The 17,470-nt window shown below is 44.7% G+C and overlaps 2 protein-coding genes across 16 annotated transcripts; one reads left to right on the top strand and one right to left on the bottom strand.

Moving 5' to 3' along the window:
• The first annotated feature begins 603 nt into the window (after nt 1-603).
• LOC123111160 (uncharacterized) lies at nt 604-5,401 on the top strand. 15 transcript variants are annotated; one of them, XR_006454256.1, is made up of 7 exons: nt 604-1,049; nt 1,643-1,727; nt 1,848-1,930; nt 2,052-2,079; nt 2,683-4,436; nt 4,509-4,643; nt 4,784-4,936. XR_006454256.1 is itself a non-coding variant. In XM_044531863.1 (7 exons), exons 1-7 carry the CDS (start codon nt 1,028-1,030, stop codon nt 5,204-5,206), a joined length of 879 nt encoding a protein of 292 aa, XP_044387798.1. In that variant the 5' UTR covers nt 610-1,027; the 3' UTR covers nt 5,207-5,401. The 15 variants fall into 15 exon arrangements, 4 of the variants coding, with proteins under 4 accessions (XP_044387798.1, XP_044387809.1, XP_044387831.1 ...); XM_044531863.1 differs by having other exon boundaries at nt 610-1,049; nt 1,643-1,680; nt 2,034-2,079; nt 2,683-2,814; nt 4,784-5,401; XM_044531874.1 differs by having other exon boundaries at nt 611-1,049; nt 1,643-1,680; nt 2,683-2,814; nt 4,784-5,401.
• A 602-nt stretch (nt 5,402-6,003) lies between these two features.
• Nucleotides 6,004-7,532, bottom strand: LOC123111152 (DIBOA-glucoside dioxygenase BX6). The gene has a single exon (XM_044531841.1). It carries the CDS (start codon nt 7,393-7,395, stop codon nt 6,298-6,300), a length of 1,098 nt encoding a protein of 365 aa, XP_044387776.1. The 5' UTR covers nt 7,396-7,532; the 3' UTR covers nt 6,004-6,297.
• Nucleotides 7,533-17,470: the final 9,938 nt, after the last annotated feature.

Genomic DNA, 17,470 nt, shown 5'->3' with positions numbered 1-17,470 from the left:
TGGAGGCGGAAGGGGCCCACCGACGGCGAGAAATGTGAGGATGGGAGTGGGGAATTGCGGAGCGACGCGGTGGCGGGGGGATAGGGTTTTAACCCGCAAATGCATCGCGAACCCCTAGATATACTGCTGGGGGAGGCGGTTTGCAGGCCGCGGTAAAATATTTTACGGACCGGGCAAGTATAAGGGCTCTGTTCTGACCGGAAAATTGGGTTGAGCCCTTATACTCGCCGAAATTTTGCAGGTTTGCCGGTTTTACGGGGTCCGCTAAAGTTCAAGTGCAACTCTGAACCTGCACTTCTTCAGTCCGTTGCATATGCAGGTTATTGTCATCTGCAGGCGCGACACAAGACTAATTTAAGCACCACTCGCATTAAGGACAGTATAACCGCACCTAAACCGAGCCCTCACAGCGATTTGAGTTTTTTGCCGTTCGTTTTCGCGATCTAGACATTTCTGGCCGTCAGATCTCGTGTGAAATGCAATATGTGCCGCACTGTGTGAACTCTGGCCCAACTGTCCTGTGGGCTGCTGCTCCAGAGGCTGAATTGGAGCCTTCTGGTTAACTAGGCCATCAGCCAGCCCATTCCAGGCTATGCACTTTGGTCTAAAAAAACCTGTTCGCTCGAGTCATCCAGCCCATGCGGAGAGGGTGCGTGCGGGGATACAGAGAGAGGATGCGTGTGGTTTCTGTGGATCCAGGCGAGGCGGCGAGGGATTCAGGCGATCAGCGGGATGAGGGTCCAGCCGAGGCGCATGACGGGATCCAGACGGAGCGAGGCGCCCGAGGGGATCGAGCGGACGCGCGGGAGCGGATGAATCCGGGGCGGTCGATCCAGCCCACGCGGGCAATCCGCCTACGAGCTCTTGCTGATTGATGCAGCTCTGCTCCCGCCGATGCAGGCTCCGCAGACTGCAGCCGATCTGATTGCCGCCTTGAGCGGCAAAGCCCACCGCAACTTGCCAGCTCTCCCGGCGGCGGTGGTATATAACCAGCCTAAGATGTACGACGTGCTTATGCCCTCTTTCCATGCGATTCGTTCCCCCAACAGGTACTCTCTCTCTCACTCACTTATTGTATATTAATTGAGAGGACTCGTGTCCTGATCGAAGCTGACGGGAACACAACTACTATTGGTTGGTAGCTCCTCATGTTGGATTGCAAACAGTCCCAGGCTTGAGCTCCTCCTTTGGTGATTTTATTTTCTTTTTTCCCTCATGGTCGAGCTGTCACATTGTTTGGTGCAGGTTTTTCCAAATTTTAACTACAAATTTTCATTTATTCATTGTGAACTGAAGGTTGTTCTGATCAAATTTATCAGTGACACCTTGCTGTCCTGGGTGACATTTTTTGTCAATTAGTAGCATTTCAGCATTGATGTCCTGAAGTATTCATGTTGTGGAAGGAGATAAATCTGAGCTTTATTATGAGCTATACCTTGGGTTTTCTGCTGATAAATGTATAGAAAGAGAATATAGTTGAATCTCTGAGTACATTATGTCGAGAGTGGCAATGTGAACATTACAAGTCTTGCTACTATTTTAATTACGAAGGTGTTGTTACCTGTTACCAAGATGCAAGCATACAAATAAGCTCCTTACTTCTTACGGTATACTTATCATAGTTGCTTCCTTTGATTTACAGGCATATCAACTCCAGAAGATGTGCACAACGAAGTTAAGGTAACAAGCATCCTGAAAACTAACTTTTGGTGACACTTGCTACAAAGGTGTCAAACTTATCTTTTAGTCAGATTATTGTTTCCAGACTTGTTCATGCATGGTTATATATTCTTTATAAACATGTAGATGTATTGAAATTCCTTGAATTATTTTTTGATTTTGTGCAGCCGGGTATGCAAGAAGGAAGATGTTTCATCATGTTGACCACTATAGATTTGAAGTCCAGTTCTGGAGCACTTGAACATGCGAGGTTGGCAACTCCCTGATTGCGTTCGTTCTGCCACAAAATTATGGTCTCGAACAATTTTGAGTTTCTCCTTGCCTACTTTTTGAGACATTGACCTTTATTGAAGGTACCATGCTCTTTTCAGGATCTTTGGATCTTGGAGACATATACAGGTCATATTGACTACGTATTTCCTTACAATTACAAATGTACCATACTTGTTGTAAGATGAACTTCTGGACAATATGGCACATATATGAATTATGAAGGTTTTTTTGAAAGATATGGCAATAAATAATGATTGCCTAACTTGTTGTCCACATAATTTATGTCACTTCATACCTAACCAGACCATTTATTTCTAAGATAAGAAATCTGTGACTAATCCAACCACTACAGATTTCTTATTGTCGAGGTTGGTCCTGGACCAATTCATTACTCCGTGAGCAATTCATTACACCATTTATTGCATGCTTAAAATTTCAATGAGAGGCTAAATAAGTCGTGTATCAAATACTTCTGTTTTCAGATATTGTAGAACACTTCTTATGTACAGTCTGTTTTAACAAGTCCGTCCAGCTCTAGCCTTGTAAAAGTAGGCCAAAATCATATTTCTAAGACTTCTAAGGGATGGCATTTTAGTTCATGTTTCATATGCTTTTAGATAATTTTCAACTGCGTGCATTATGTATTAAGTGGTACTGCATAAACTGGTTCATGTTGTATCTGAAAGAGTTCTGTATAAGCCTAATAACTTTTGCTGTTTGGTTTTCTAGGTGCTTTCGTTATATGCACACTTCCTTTCATGGTCCAATCTTGGATATTACTTGAGTATCTTAGTGTCATGTGGAAGAATGTCCAACTTAGGGGCAGCCATGTGGAAGGATGTCCAACTTAGGCGCAGTCAGGTGAATAGTGAACATGCTGATTGTCAATTATACAAATCAACCCAAACTCCAATAAACTACTCCATCCCAAATTACTTGTCTTAGATTTGTCTAGATACAAATCTACGACATGTAATTTGGGACGGAGGTTGTATTTAATTAGTGATATATATTTGCCACAATTTATTTTGGGACTATAGTTTTGGAACTTCCGACCATTCTATCATCAAAATTGACGAACGGAGCAACGCGCGTCATCAACGATCTAGTTTTATTGAAAACTGGTCGGACTTGAGTGAAATCCAAATGTCAATTTTGGAGAAACGCCCGGGACCCATCCCAGCCCGGCGTGGCCCAGCAACCTGACTAGCCTCCAACGCTGCCCGTTCCGGCTCCCCACTCTCCGGTTCCAGTTCCATCCCCATCAGCTGCACTCGAAACGACGGCAGAACCCCTAAATTCCCCATCCCAGATGCCCAGCACTCTCCGCCTGTCCAATCTCCACACATGAGGAAGAAGAAGGCGGCGGCGACGGCGCCTGTACCCGCGGCTGCCAAGACGAGAGCGGTGGCAGCGGCCGTAGCCGAGGCCAAGAAGAAGGCGACGGCGGCAGATGTTGCCAAGAAGAAGAAGACGGTGCCCGCAGCCAAGAAGAAGAAGGCGACGGCGGCACCTGCAGCCAAGAAGCGCGCATCCGGTGGAACGGACGGGTGCAGGCCACGGAAACGGGCACGGGATGACAACTGCGACGGCGATCTCATCAGCAACCTTCCGGAGGCCGTCCTCTGCACCATCATCTCCCTCCTCCCCACCAAGGACGGCGCTCGCACGCAGGCCATCGCCCGCCGATGGCGCCCCCTCTGGCGCTCCGCGCCTCTCAACATCGACGCCCAGAATCTCAGGACCGGCCGCAGTTTGCCCCTTCGCTGTAAAAAGAAGAACCTCAGCACCAATAATTTTCAGCCGTCGTGCCGCTGCCGAGGGCCTCGACCACCGACGGACTCCATCGTTTCCAGGATCCTCTCCGACCACCTTGGCCCCGCTCGCTGCTTCGACTTCCGCTTAACCTGCATCTGCCCGAAAAAAGAAGGGCACGCCCAGAAAATTGCTCAGATTGAGAGCTGGTTCCACTCTCGAAGCCCGCACAACCTTCAGGAGCTACATATCTTCTTCCCGATCTTGTGTCGAGCAGCTCGATACTCCTTGCCATCATCCGTGCTCCGCTTCGCATCGACTGTCGTTGTGGCTACAATCGGCCACTGCGATGTCCCAAAAGAGATCGCTCCTTTACTGAATTTCCCCCTCCTCAAGCATCTCACCCTACGGAGCGTTTCCATGTCAGAGGATGTCTTCCCTCGGGCGATCTCCTCCTGCCATGTGTTGGAGACCCTATATCTGCAGGGAAATGCTTATAGTGGTCCCTCCACATTAGCTCGCCAACTCTTAGGAGCATCGCCTTCAGTCATTGTTATGTTGGCAAACAAGAATTGGTTATTGAGGACACCCCTCGCCTTCAAAGGCTGCTTTGTCCATGCTCAGATAGTTTGAATATCCGGGTAAATAAGGCAGCACCTAAACTGGAGATATTTGGCCCTTTGTCACCCCGCACCTCCAATATTCAGATTGCAAAGCTAATCTTTCAGGTAGCAGCATCCTTCTCGACTTGCATTTGGCATACCTTCATACATTTGTTTTATGCTCATTGTTTTTGGCAGGGGTTGGTTCCAACCAGCTTGAACAGTTCGATATGCACAGTGAAGGTTTTGGCTCTCCAGTTTGCTTGCACTGATTTGAATGCAGTTCTTGACGTCCTCAGGTTTTTCCCCTGCTTGGAAATACTTTATGTTATGGTGAGTATTCATCTTGGCTTGCTCTAAATGGTGAATGAGTATTTGTTACTCCAAAAAGAATTGATTGACATATAGTATTATCTAGTCTAGTTACCAATTACTTTAACACATGTATCTTATGAGTCTTATTTCCTTTCCAGTGGAACAAATACTTGAAAGCAGAGATGAACAATGTGCGTCATTGTGATCCAATAACTCCAATCAAATGCCTTGAGACCCATCTAAAAAAACTAGTGTTGAAGAATTACACAGGCGACGAGCAAGATGTTAGCTTTGCCAAGTTCTTTGTTCTGAATGCGAAAGTGCTACATGAGATCAAATTTGGCGTTAGTGAGAAGTTCGACAAGAAATGGGTGGCTGATCACCACAGGTTGCTAGGAGTGGAAAGTGAAGCTTCTCCAGAGTTCGAGTTTAAACATTGTTCGTACTGTTTGGATCTCTATTTAGATCCCCATGACTTGTCAATTGCCGATCCCTTCAACAACTCTTTTCTAGCTGAAGACCATACTCTTCCAGTGATATCAATATCATGTCCTTCCAGTTCTGACGAGGATAGTAACTGAAGATCGTGTTGTCTTTTGCTTGTTTTTATGGTGCTGATACCTGAATATTATGTTGCCTGCAGTTCAATGCTTGTTTCTCTGTTTGTAGTTTAATTGTCCTTTGTAATTCCCAGCATGGTATGTTATGCAACTAGTTCACTGTCAAAAGTTGTAACTGTGAGCTGGTACTAAACTCAGCACCAAACTCCTCTTTTACATGACTTTTGTCCGTCAATAGTTGTACTCGCTCCGTCCGAAAATACTTGTCAACAAAATGAACAAAAAAAGGTGTATCTAGAACTAAAATACATCTAGATACATCCCTTTTTATTTATTTTGATGATAAGTATTTCCGGACGGAGGGAGTAAGTTGTAACTGTGAGCTAGTGAACTCAGGATCAAACTCCTATTTTACATGTCTTTTGTGTGAGAAAGGATACTCTCGTTTCTGTCAGCAATGCATTCTTGGTGGTCAGATGTTGCACCAGTAGAATCTGAAATCCATGAAACCTCTCAGTTGCCCTTTTTAACACAAGCAAAAGTTCAACTTGCAACAGTTAATTACTGTTTGGTTCCCTTTGAGTTCGATGTGCTTAAACGAGAATAAAGTTGTTGCAGCGATGCACATTTAGTTCCACACTTTAACAGATGATAGTGGCAAGATTCATGGTCCATGTGATTTTTCTTTTCTCTTGACTTACTGAGTTTTAGGGTGAATAATATGCAGAGTCTTTCATCTCCACATAGATACTGAAATCATGGATACACAGTCACGCACTCACTACCATTTTGTTTGTCCATATTCCTTGTGATGCTAGTAAGATGTTGCAAATGCAGCTTATATTCAGAAAATCTTGGGTTGTATGAGTTGGCATACTAAAATCTACTCCCTCCGTTCGGAATTACTCGTCCAAGAAATGAATGTATCTAGATGTATTTTAGTTGTAGATACATTCATTTTTGTGACAAGTAATTCCGAACGGAGGGAGTAGTAGCAAACACATCCTCTGCTCAGGATGGCATTACGGTGTTTCAGAAACATCTGACAGCATCTGATTTCAGAAAACAAGTTCAGCTAGAAATTCACAGCATTGTTTCAAACCGACCACTGATTAAGGAAGAAGGAAATGGTCCAGCGCCGGGCGACCGTCCAGGCCTTTGCCGTCGTAGTGAGAGAGGAACTCCTCCACCGTGATGCTCCTGTACAACGGCAGCGCCGACGAAGACACCTGTTCCTCGATGGGGCCGTACACCGCCGACGTCCTCCTCAGGTCGGCATTGAAGAACGCCGCCACTGAGATCCTTGCCCTGTCCCTGCTCCTGTTGGCCACCACCCGGTGCTCCACGCTCTTCAGCCTCCCGTTGCTCACCAACTGGAGCAGGTCGCCGACGTTGATCACCAGAGCGCCCGGCACCGGAGGGACGTCCACCCACACCGACCGCTTCTCGACGCCGCTGCCGTCGTCGACGAGCACCTGGAGGCCGGCCATGTCATCCTGGAGGAGCACGGTGAGGAACGCCGGGTCGGAGTGCCGGCTGGTGCCGAGGGTGAGGTGCGGCTGCGGACACGGCGGGTAGTAGTTGCTCAGCACGCTGAGGCCATCGGCGCACCCCATCTTCTCCAGCCGGTCCGGCGCCAGCCCCATGGCCTCCGACACCAGCTCCAGCACCCGCACGGCGAGCCGCCGCACCGCGTCGCCGTACTCCAGCAGGACGCCTCGCACGGCGGCAGGGAGCTCCTCCGGCTCCGGCGGGTCCGGGAGCGCCTGGCAGAAGAGGGTGTCGCGCCAGTTGGCCGCCGGCGACTGGAACAGGTCGAAGTTGGAGTTGAACCGGACCTTCTTGGCGAGGTCACGGGTGTAGTGCGGCGTCTTGGCCTCGGCCGGCGACTCGTGGAACCGCCGCACGGACGCGAGCATCTCAGCGAGGAGGTCGGCCGGCACGCCGTGGTTGACCACCTGGAAGAAGCCCACCGTCTCTGTCGCCGCCCGCACCTTGCTGACCACTTCGGATCGGCGGCCCGAGAGGTCGATGACCGGGATGGTCGCGGTGGAGGAACTGGCGAGGGAGTCGGGAGGGTGGCGGAAGATGAGCGGGATGGTGGTGATGCCGGCGTCGACGAGGCCCTTGACGCCGGCGTTGGTGTCGTCGAACGCCTGAAGCTCCCGGCGGCGGTCGTAGCCGGCTGTACCTTTAGTGGTGGTGGACATGGCGCCGCCGGCGGTACTCTGTGGGGGAGATTGGGGAATCAGGAGTATTGGTCCGCGTGAGAGTTCGTAGGTTGCTTTGATTGCTGCTGTGCTTCAATCAATCAGTGATGTGCTGTCGGATATACACGCCTCGCACGCGCGTGTACTTCGACTGTATTCTATCATAGTTAGTTGTAGCCAATAACCCATTCGGTGCCCATACTGATTTTTTTTTAGGTGTAAGATGTTTCACCGTGTGATATTCGTGCCAAATTAGAGGTTGTTCGGAAATCCGAGGAGCTCATCAATAAAAAACCCGGTAAAAACAGTACATGAGCTTTGATTACAATCCCAAAATTTGTCTTTCTTTCTAAGAGCTAATGAAATGTCTAAACTGTACAAAATTTGGCACGGACTTCATGCACGCGAGCGTCTAGCATCGCAAAAAGAAAAATCATTTTTTTGATATTTTTTACTATATTAAACAAATTTCAAAACGCCGCATCCCGAACAACCAGGCAATATTCAAATGGAAAATATCACGTTTGGCCGATCCTATGCGCCGGTGGACCGAGGCGGGAGTCTGGCCTATCGCCGCGCAGTCGGCCAATTAGTTAATGAAGACCGTTTGATTCCTCCCCCCATAAACATGCCAGGGTAGGGTATGGTGCGGGTACAATAATGTTATGCCCATACCCATGTTTCTCATGAACATAAAATCATACACATACCCTACCCATCGGGTAAATATCCATGCACATATCTTATGGGTATTCATATCCGATGGGTACCCATTGGACAAATCACCACAACATCAAGAGGGAGGGGGGGGGGGGGGGGGGGGGGGGGTAGACGTAACTGCTAGTTATATGCGTGGTGGAGGCTCGACCTATAGAGAGCTTTCTATGGTTGGGAAAGTGGTTATTTGACAGAGAATGGGGGTAGGGTGCATAGATTACATACAAAGACGTGGCACCTTAGTGTTTAAAACACATGTGGACCGCCGGTGAGATAATAGGGTAGGGTATGGGCATACCCATGGGCATAAAATTGTATCCATGCCTTACCCATGACTAGTCGTGCAGGGTCTAGGCAATGCCCATGGGCATGAAAATGTGCCATACCCTACTCATGCAGGGTAGGACCCATGGGTAAAATTGACATCCTTACATGCCACTCTCTCCTTTCTCGTCCAATCTTTCTTATCCCCTCACCTTGCACCAACCGCTCCACTACACCGCTCACTCTCCCTCGCCACACCCAATGATGCAGCGCTTGGTTGCAGCAGCGCGCATCAACAAGTCAAGGTCGTCGTGGATGTGAGGCCGTCGTCATCGTAGCCATGCCCGCGTCCATTGCAGCAAGGTGTCGCCACTGTCTCGGCAATCTAGGTGGCATGTCGTAGCGTTGTCGAGCCCGGTTGTAGCAAACCCCGTTGCTGGTTGCAGCATCCTGTGGTGCCCCATCTTAGCATCTCCGGTGGGCATCGGCCCGCCGTTGTGGCGTCCCCAGGCATGTTCGTAGCAACCCCGGTGACCGGTTGTAGCTCTGCCATGATCTAGTAGTCCGTCGCCCATGCTTGCAGAATTTGCCGACAACAGTTGTTGCACGAGTCACCGTTGGATGTAGCTCCGCCATGACCCGATTGTAGCTCGGTCGCCCTACGGTTGCAACTTTCACCAATGATGGTCATAACATGGGTTGCCACTGGATGCAACTCTGGTTGAAGTAGGGTTGTTGCCGGTTGCAGTCATTGAAGGAAATATGCCCTAGAGGCAATAATAAAGTTGTTATTTTATATTTCCTTATTCATGATAAATATTTCTTATTCATGCTAAAACTTTATTAACCGAAAACTTGATATATGTGTGGATACATAGACAAAACACCATGTCCTAGTATGCCTCTACTTGACTAGCTCGTTAATCAAAGATGATTAAGTTTCCTAGCCATAGACATGTGTTGTCATTTGATGAACGGGATCACATCACTAGGAGAATGATGTGATGGACAAGACCCATCCATTAGCTTAGCATAATGATCGTTTAGTTTTATTGCTACTGCTTTCTTCATGTCAAATACATATTCCTCCGACTATGAGATTATGCAACTCCCGGATACCGAAGGAATACCTTGTGTGCTATCAAACGTCACAGCATAACTGGGTGATTATAAAGATACTCTACAGGTATCTCCGAAGGTGTTTGTTGGGTTGGCATCAATCGAGATTAGGATTTTCACTCCGAGTATCAGAGAGGTATCTCTGGGCCCTCTCGGTAATGCACATTATAAGATGCGTTGCAAGCAAAGTGACTAATGAGTTAGTTGCAGGATGATGCATTAAGGAACGAGTAAAGAGACTTGCCAGTAATGAGATTGAACTAGGTATGAAGATACCGATGATCAAATCCCGGGCAAGTAACATACCGATGACAATGGGAATAACGTATGTTGTCATAACGATTCGAAATTGGGTCGAAAGCGGGAGAAGTTTTTAAGTTGTTAAAAGAAAAGGGGACGATAATTCATAAAAGAATTGAAGAAAGCCCGTCTCGGATTGATAAACTTGAAGAAATTTTTAGTAATCTAAGTACGACTTTTGCTTCGGATAAAACCATTGAAAAGACCCCCGTAAAAATTAGCAAAGCTACTCAGGACACTAAGAAGAAGGGTGCAACTTCTAGTAATAATAAAGGAGATCTTAAAATGATTAGTATTCACCCGAATTTTGTTGAAGCTATAAGAGATCCTATTGATAAGAATGAATTCCTCAACTTTATGCCTAGAAGTTTTGCTATTTTACTTGCTAATTCTCCAAAGAAATCTGCTTGTGTGGTTGAAGAACTGGTGAACAAAGATGACAAAACTTATATCCTTCGCGTTATGCCTAGCTAGGAGCGTAAAATGATAGCGCTCATTGGGAGGCAATCCAACTTGTATCTTTTTGCTTTTTGGTCTTCTTACTGTTTTCAATAAAATACACAATTATGCCTCTGATTAGATGTGTTTGTGGTTTAAATTAGTGTTTATTCCAAGCAAGGCCTTTGGGACGATTTGTGTCAGAGTTGATTTGATCTTGCTGAAAAACACAAAATTTTGCGCTAACGAAATTATTTTTCATTTTTATCAGAAGAGTGCTTTTGAGTTGATTCTTTTTGTAGAGGATTAACCAATTATTCACGTCTTCCTATTTTTTCTAAATTTTTCGAGTTACATAAGTATTCGAACTAGTCAGATTGCTATAGGATGTTCTGTTTTTGACAGATTCTGTTTTCTTTGCGTTGTGTGCTTGTTTAGATGATTCTATGGTTTTCTTGGAAGAGTTTTTGCCATAGAAAGTTGGAATACATTAGATATAATGCAAAAATAAAATATGAATGAGTTTGCAACATTACTTACAGTAGTGGTTTGCTTTCTTATACTAACGGATCTCACGAAGGTTTTATTGAGTTTTGTGTGATTGAAGTTTTCAAGTTTTGGGTGATCCTACGATGAATGAAGGAATAAGGATTAGCAAAAGGCTAAGCTTGAGGATGCCTGAGGCACCCCAAGATAATATTCAAGAAGTAGTAAGCAACTAAGATTGGGGATGCCCCCGAGTGGCATCCCCTCTTTCTTCTAACAACCATTGGTATTTTACTTGGAGATATATTTGTATTCATCACATATTATGAATTTTGCTTGGGGCGTATTGTATGATATGAGTCTTTGCTTGTTTTTCTTTGTGTTTTAAGTCTTAAATCCTTGCTGGACACACCTTTTTGAGAGAGCCAAAAATCATGCTATGATTGCTCCTATGCTTCACTTAAATTTTTAGAGCCATGGAATTGCTTTAGTGCTTCACTTATATCTTTTTGAGCATAGTGTGCTTTGTTATTTTTGAAGAAATGCTCTCTTGCTTCCCTTAGATTATTTTGAGGGAAAGAAATATTATGCTCATGTTCTTCACGTATATTTGTTTGAGCTTATTAAAGGCAACATATGAAATTAGGCCCAAAGTGATAGATATCCAAGGAGGATATAATAAAAACTTTCATGAATATCATTGGATAAAATAAACTTGGTTCTTAGTAATGGTTTTGAGACATGACGATATGATATGTGAGTCATGTTGATGAGTAGTTATGCTTTAGTAAGAATATTGGTGTTAACGTTTGTGATTCCCTATGCAAGCACGAAAGTCAATAGTTATGCGATGAAATTACATCCTACTTGTGGTGCATTATTCGGTGTTACTTATGCTTAATGCTTGGGTACAAGATTTTTTGTTTCTTGGTTGGACGCTTCTCAATCTTTTTGCTAGCCTTCATTTTGCACTAAGTATGATCACTACTTGTGCATCCAAAACCTTTACAACCAGTTTTGCCATATGAGTCCATTATATCTACCTATATGCGGTATTTCCGTGCCGTCCTAAGCAAATTTGCATGTGCCATCTCTAATTTTCAAAATAAATTTCTCTTTTGAGTGCTCATACCGCTCGCGAGGGGTGAGGGGTGGCCGATATTTTCCATGCTACATGTGTTATTCTCACGATGAGTGTTTATTCACTTGTCATTGCACGAGAATACGACAAAGGTATTAGGGATGCCTAGTCCTGAAATGAAAAAATGAATTTACTTTATGTTGTCAAATAATAAATTCTTTGGAAAGTGTTGGTATGGAGAGCACCCGTGGATACGGTTAGCCATGGAAAGTGAAAGTATGGTGGAAAAAGGAATAAACTTTATTTTCTATTTGGGAACTGCCTACGATATATCTAGCATGGAAAGTGTTGGAACTCTAAGTCATTTTCGTTGGAGGGAAAAGTATGCCTCCCAAAATGTTTTTATCTCTCAATTTTCGCTTTGAGCTCTGGCACCTCTACAAATCCCTACTTCCCTCTGCGAAGGGCCTTTCTCTTACTTATGCAGTTTTATTTTTGAAGTTGAGTCTCCATCTTCTCTTATAAAGCACCAACTAAGGGGCACTATGATCGTATTTGAGCAGTGGGTGTAGCTAATATTCGAGTGTGTTCCATGAATGGATTAATGATTGAGCATAACGGGTTAGGGATAACTTGTTTTAGTGTTGATATTTTGAAAGACATGGTTGCTTGTTGGTATGCTTGAGTATTAAAGTCTTCATGTCAAAACTAAACTATTGCTTTGAACCATATAAAAGTCCAAATGTCCATGATATAAAGAAAAGATTATATGATGAACATGTTAGGCAGGATTCCACATCAAAAATTCTGTTTTTATCATTTACCTACTCGAGGACGAGCAGGAATTAAGCTTGGGGATGCTGATACGTCTCCAACGTATCTATAATTTTTTATTGTTCTATGTTGTTATATTATCATTCTTGGATGTTTTACAATCAACTTATAGTCATTTTATATCATTTTTTGGTACTAACCTATTGACATAGTGCCCAGTGTTAGTTGTTGTTTTCTGCTTATTTTTTACATCGCAGGAAAACAATATCAAACAGAGTCCAAATGCAGCGAAACTTTTTGTGGGTTTTTTTGGACCAGAAGACATCCAATGGGTCGAAGAAGTACCGGAGAGGGAGCCCGATGGGGGCACAAGACACCAGGGCGCACTTGGGCCCCCAGGCATGCCCAGGTGGTTTGTGCCCACCTCGGTGGCCTCCCGCACCGCCTCTTTGCTCTATAAATACTCCAATATTCCAGAAAACCTAGGGGAGTCAACGAAAATCAATTCCAGTCACCGAAGTTCCAGAAACACTAGATCCAATCTAGACACCATATCGGAGGGGTTCATCATGTCCATTGGTGCCTCTCCGATGCTGCGTGAGTAGTTCTTTGTGAAGGAAATATGCCCTAGAGGCAATAATAAAGTTATTATTTATTTCCTTGTATCATGATAAATGTTTATTATTCATGCTAGAATTGTATTAACCGGAAACTTAGTACATGTGTGAATACATAGACAAAATTGAGTGTCACTAGTATGCCTCTACTTGACTAGCTCATTAATCAAAGATGGTTATGTTTCCTAGCCATGGACAAAGAGTTGTCATTTGATTAACGGGATCACATCATTAGGAGAATGATGTGATTGACTTGACCCATTCCGTTAGCTTAGCACTTGATCGTATAGTATGTTGCTATTGCTTTCTTCATGACTTATACATGTTCCTATGACTATGAGATTATGCAACTCCCATTTACCGAAGGAACACTTTGTGTGCTACCAAACGTCACAACGTAACTGGGTGATTATAAAGGTGCTCTACAGGTGTCTCCGAAGGTACATGTTGGGTTGGCGTATTTCGAGATTAGGATTTGTCACTCCGGTTGTCGGAGAGGTATCTCTGGGCCCTCTCGGTAATACACATCACTTAAGCCTTGCAAGCATTGCAACTAATGAGTTAGTTGCGGGATGATGTATTACGGAATGAATAAAGAGACTTACTGGTAACGAGATTGAACTAGGTATTGAGATACCGACGATCGAATCTCGGGCAAGTAACATACCGATGACAAAGGGAACAACATATGTTGTTATGCGGTCTGACCGATAAAGATCTTCGTAGAATATGTGGGAGCCAATATGAGCATCCATGTTCCGCTATTGGTTATTGACCGGAAACATGTTTCAGTCATGTCTACATTGTTCTCGAACCTATAGGGTCCGCACGCTTAAGGTTTCGATGATAGTTATATTATGAGTTTATGAGTTTTGATGTACCGAAGGAGTTCGGAGTCCCAGATGAGATCGGGGACATGACGAGGAGTCTCGAAATGGTCGAGACGTAAAGATCGATATATTGAATGACTATATTCGGAGTGCGGAAAGGTTCTGAGTGATTCGGGTATTTTTCGGAGTACCGGAGAGTTACGGGAATTCGCCAAGGAGTATATGGGCCTTAGTGGGCCATACGGGAATAGAGGAGAAAGGCCAAAAGGAAGGAGGCGTGTGCCCCCCTCTGGTCCGAATTGGACAAGGGGCGCAGCCCCCTTTTCCTTCCTCCTCTCCCCCTCTTTCCTTCTCTCTTACTCCAACAAGGAAGGGGGGGAGTCCTACTCCCGGTGGGAGGAGGACTCCTCCTGGCGCGCCCCTCCTGGCCGGCCGACCCCCTCCCCCTGGATCCTTTATATACGGGGGCAGGGGGGCACCTCTAGAGATAACAACAATTGATCCCTTGGATCTCTTAGCCGTGTGTGGTGCCCCCCTCCACCATAGTCCTCCTCGATAATATTGTAGCGGTGCTTAGGCGAAGCCCTACGACGGTAGAACATCAAGATCGTCACCACGCCGTCGTGCTGACCGAACTCTCCCTCGACACTCGGCTGGATCGAAGTTCGAGGGACGTCATCGAGCTGAACGTGTACTAGAACTCGGAGGTGCCGTAGTTTCGATGCTTGATCGGTCGGGCCGTGAAGACGTACGACTACATCAACCGAATTGTTCTAACGCTTCCGCTTTCGGTCTACGAGGATACGTGGACACACTCTCCCCGCTCGTTGCTATGCATCACCATGATCTTGCGTGTGCGTAGGAATTTTTTTGAAATTACTACGTTCCCCAACAGTGGCGTCCGAGCCTAGGTTTTATGCGTTGATGTTATATGCACGAGTAGAACACAAGTGAGTTGTGGGTGATATAAGTTATACTGCTTACCAGCATGTCATACTTTGGCTCGGCAGTATTGTTGGATGAAGCGGCCCGGACCAACATTACGCGTACGCTTACGCGAGACTGGTTTTACCGCCGTGCTTCGCACACAGGTGACTAGCGGGTGTCTGTTTCTCCAACTTTAGTTGAACCGAGTGTGGCTACGCCCGGTCCTTGCAAAGGTTAAAACAACACCAACTTGACAAACTATTGTTGTGGTTTTGATGCGTAGGTAAGAACGGTTCTTGCTCAGCCCGTAGCAGCCACGTAAAACTTGCAACAACAAAGTAGAGGACGTCTAACTTGTTTTTGCAGGGCATGTTGTGATGTGATATGGTCAAGACGTGATGCTATATTTTATTGTATGAGATGATCATATTTTGTAACCGAGTTATCGGCAGCTGGCAGGAGCCATATGGTTGTCGCTTTATTGTATGCAATGCAATCACCCTGTAATGCTTTACTTTATCACTAAGCGGTAGCGATAGTCGTAGAAGCATAAGATTGGCGAGACGACAATGATGCTACGATGGAGATCAAGGTGTCGCGCAGGTGACAATGGCGATCATGACGGTGCTTCGGAGATGGAGATCACAAACACAAGATGATGATGGCCATATCATATCACTTATATTGATTGCATGTGATGTTTATCTTTTATGCATCTTATCTTGCTTTGATTGGCGGTAGCATTATAAGATGATCTCTCACTAAATTTCAAGATAAAAGGGTTCTCCCTGAGTATGCACCGTTGCCAAAGTTCGTCGTGCCCAGACACCACGTGATGATCGGGTGTGATAAGCTCTACGTCCATCTACAACGGGTGCAAGCCAGTTTTTGCACACGCAGAATACTCAGGTTAAACTTGACGAGCCTAGCATATGCAGATATGGCCTCGGAACACTGAGACCAAAAGGTCGAGCGTGAATCATATAGTAGATATGATCAACATAGTGATGTTCACCATTGAAAACTATTCCATTTCACGTGATGATCGGTTATGGTTTAGTTGATTTGGATCACGTGATCACTTAGATGATTAGAGGGATGTCTATCTAAGTGGGAGTTCTTAAGTAATATGATTAATTGAACTTTAATTTATCATGAACTTAGTCCCGATAGTATTTTGCATGTCTATGTTGCTGTAGATCAATAGCTTGCATTGTTGCTTCCCTATGTTTTTATATATGTTCCTAGAGAAAACTATGTTGAAAGATGTTAGTAGCAATGATGCGGATTCGATCCTTGATCTGAGGATTATCCTCGTTGCTGCACAGAAAAATTATGTCCTTGATGCACCGCTAGGTGACACACCTATTGCAGGAGCAGATGCAGACGTTATGAACGTTTGGCTAGCTCAATATGATGACTACTTGATAGTTAAGTGCACCATGCTTAACGGCTTAGAATCGGGATTTCAAAGACGTTTTGAACGTCATGACCATATGAGATGTTCCAGGAGTTGAAGTTAATATTTCAAGCAAATACCCGAGTTGAGAGATATGAACTCTCCGACAAGTTCTATAGCTAAAAGATGGAGGAGAATTGCTCAACTAGTGAGCAAGTACTTAGATTGTCTGAGTACTACAATCGCTTGAATCAAGTGGGAGTTAATCTTCCAGATAAGATAGTGATTGGCAGAATTCTCTAGTCACCACCACCAAGTTAGTAGAAATTCGTGATGAACTATAATGCAAGGGATAACGAAAATGATTCCCGAGCTCTTCATGATGCTGAAATCGACGAAGGTAGAAATCAAGAAAGAGCATCAAGTGTTGATGATTGATAAGACCACTAGTTACAAGAAAAGGGCAAAGGGAAAGGAAGGGAACTTCAAGTAGAATGACAAACAAGTTGTCACTCCCATGAAGAAGCCCAAAGCTGAACCAACGCCTGAAACTGAGTGCTTACACTGCAAAGGAAATGGTCACTGGAAACGGAAATACCCTGAATATTTGGTGGATAAGAAGGATGGCAAAGTGAACAAGGGTATATTTGATATACTGGTTATTGATGTGTACCTTACTAGTGTTTATAGTAGCCCCTGAGTATTTGATACTTGTTCAGTTGCTAAGATTAGTAACTCGAAACAGGAGTTACAGAATAAACAGAAACTAGTTGAGGGTGAAGTAATGATGTGTGTTGGAAGTGGTTCCAAGATTGATATGATCATCATCACACACTCCCTATACTTTCGGGATTAGTATTGAACCTAAATAAATGTTATTTGGCATTTGCGTTGAGCATGAATATGATTTGATCATGTTTATTGCAATATGATTATTCATTTAAAGTCAGAGAATAATTGTTATTTTGTTTACATGAATAAAGCCTTCGATGGTCATACACCCAATGAAAAATAGTTTATTGGATCTTGATCGTAGTGATACACATAATCATAATATTGATGCCAAAAGATGCAAAGTTGATAATGATAGTGCAACTTATTTGTGGCACTGCCATTTGGGTCA

Source organism: Triticum aestivum, chromosome 1B, assembly GCF_018294505.1.
Source record: "Triticum aestivum cultivar Chinese Spring chromosome 1B, IWGSC CS RefSeq v2.1, whole genome shotgun sequence".
Classification (NCBI taxonomy): Eukaryota; Viridiplantae; Streptophyta; class Magnoliopsida; order Poales; family Poaceae; genus Triticum; species Triticum aestivum.
This window is presented reverse-complemented; position numbering and strand designations above follow the sequence as displayed.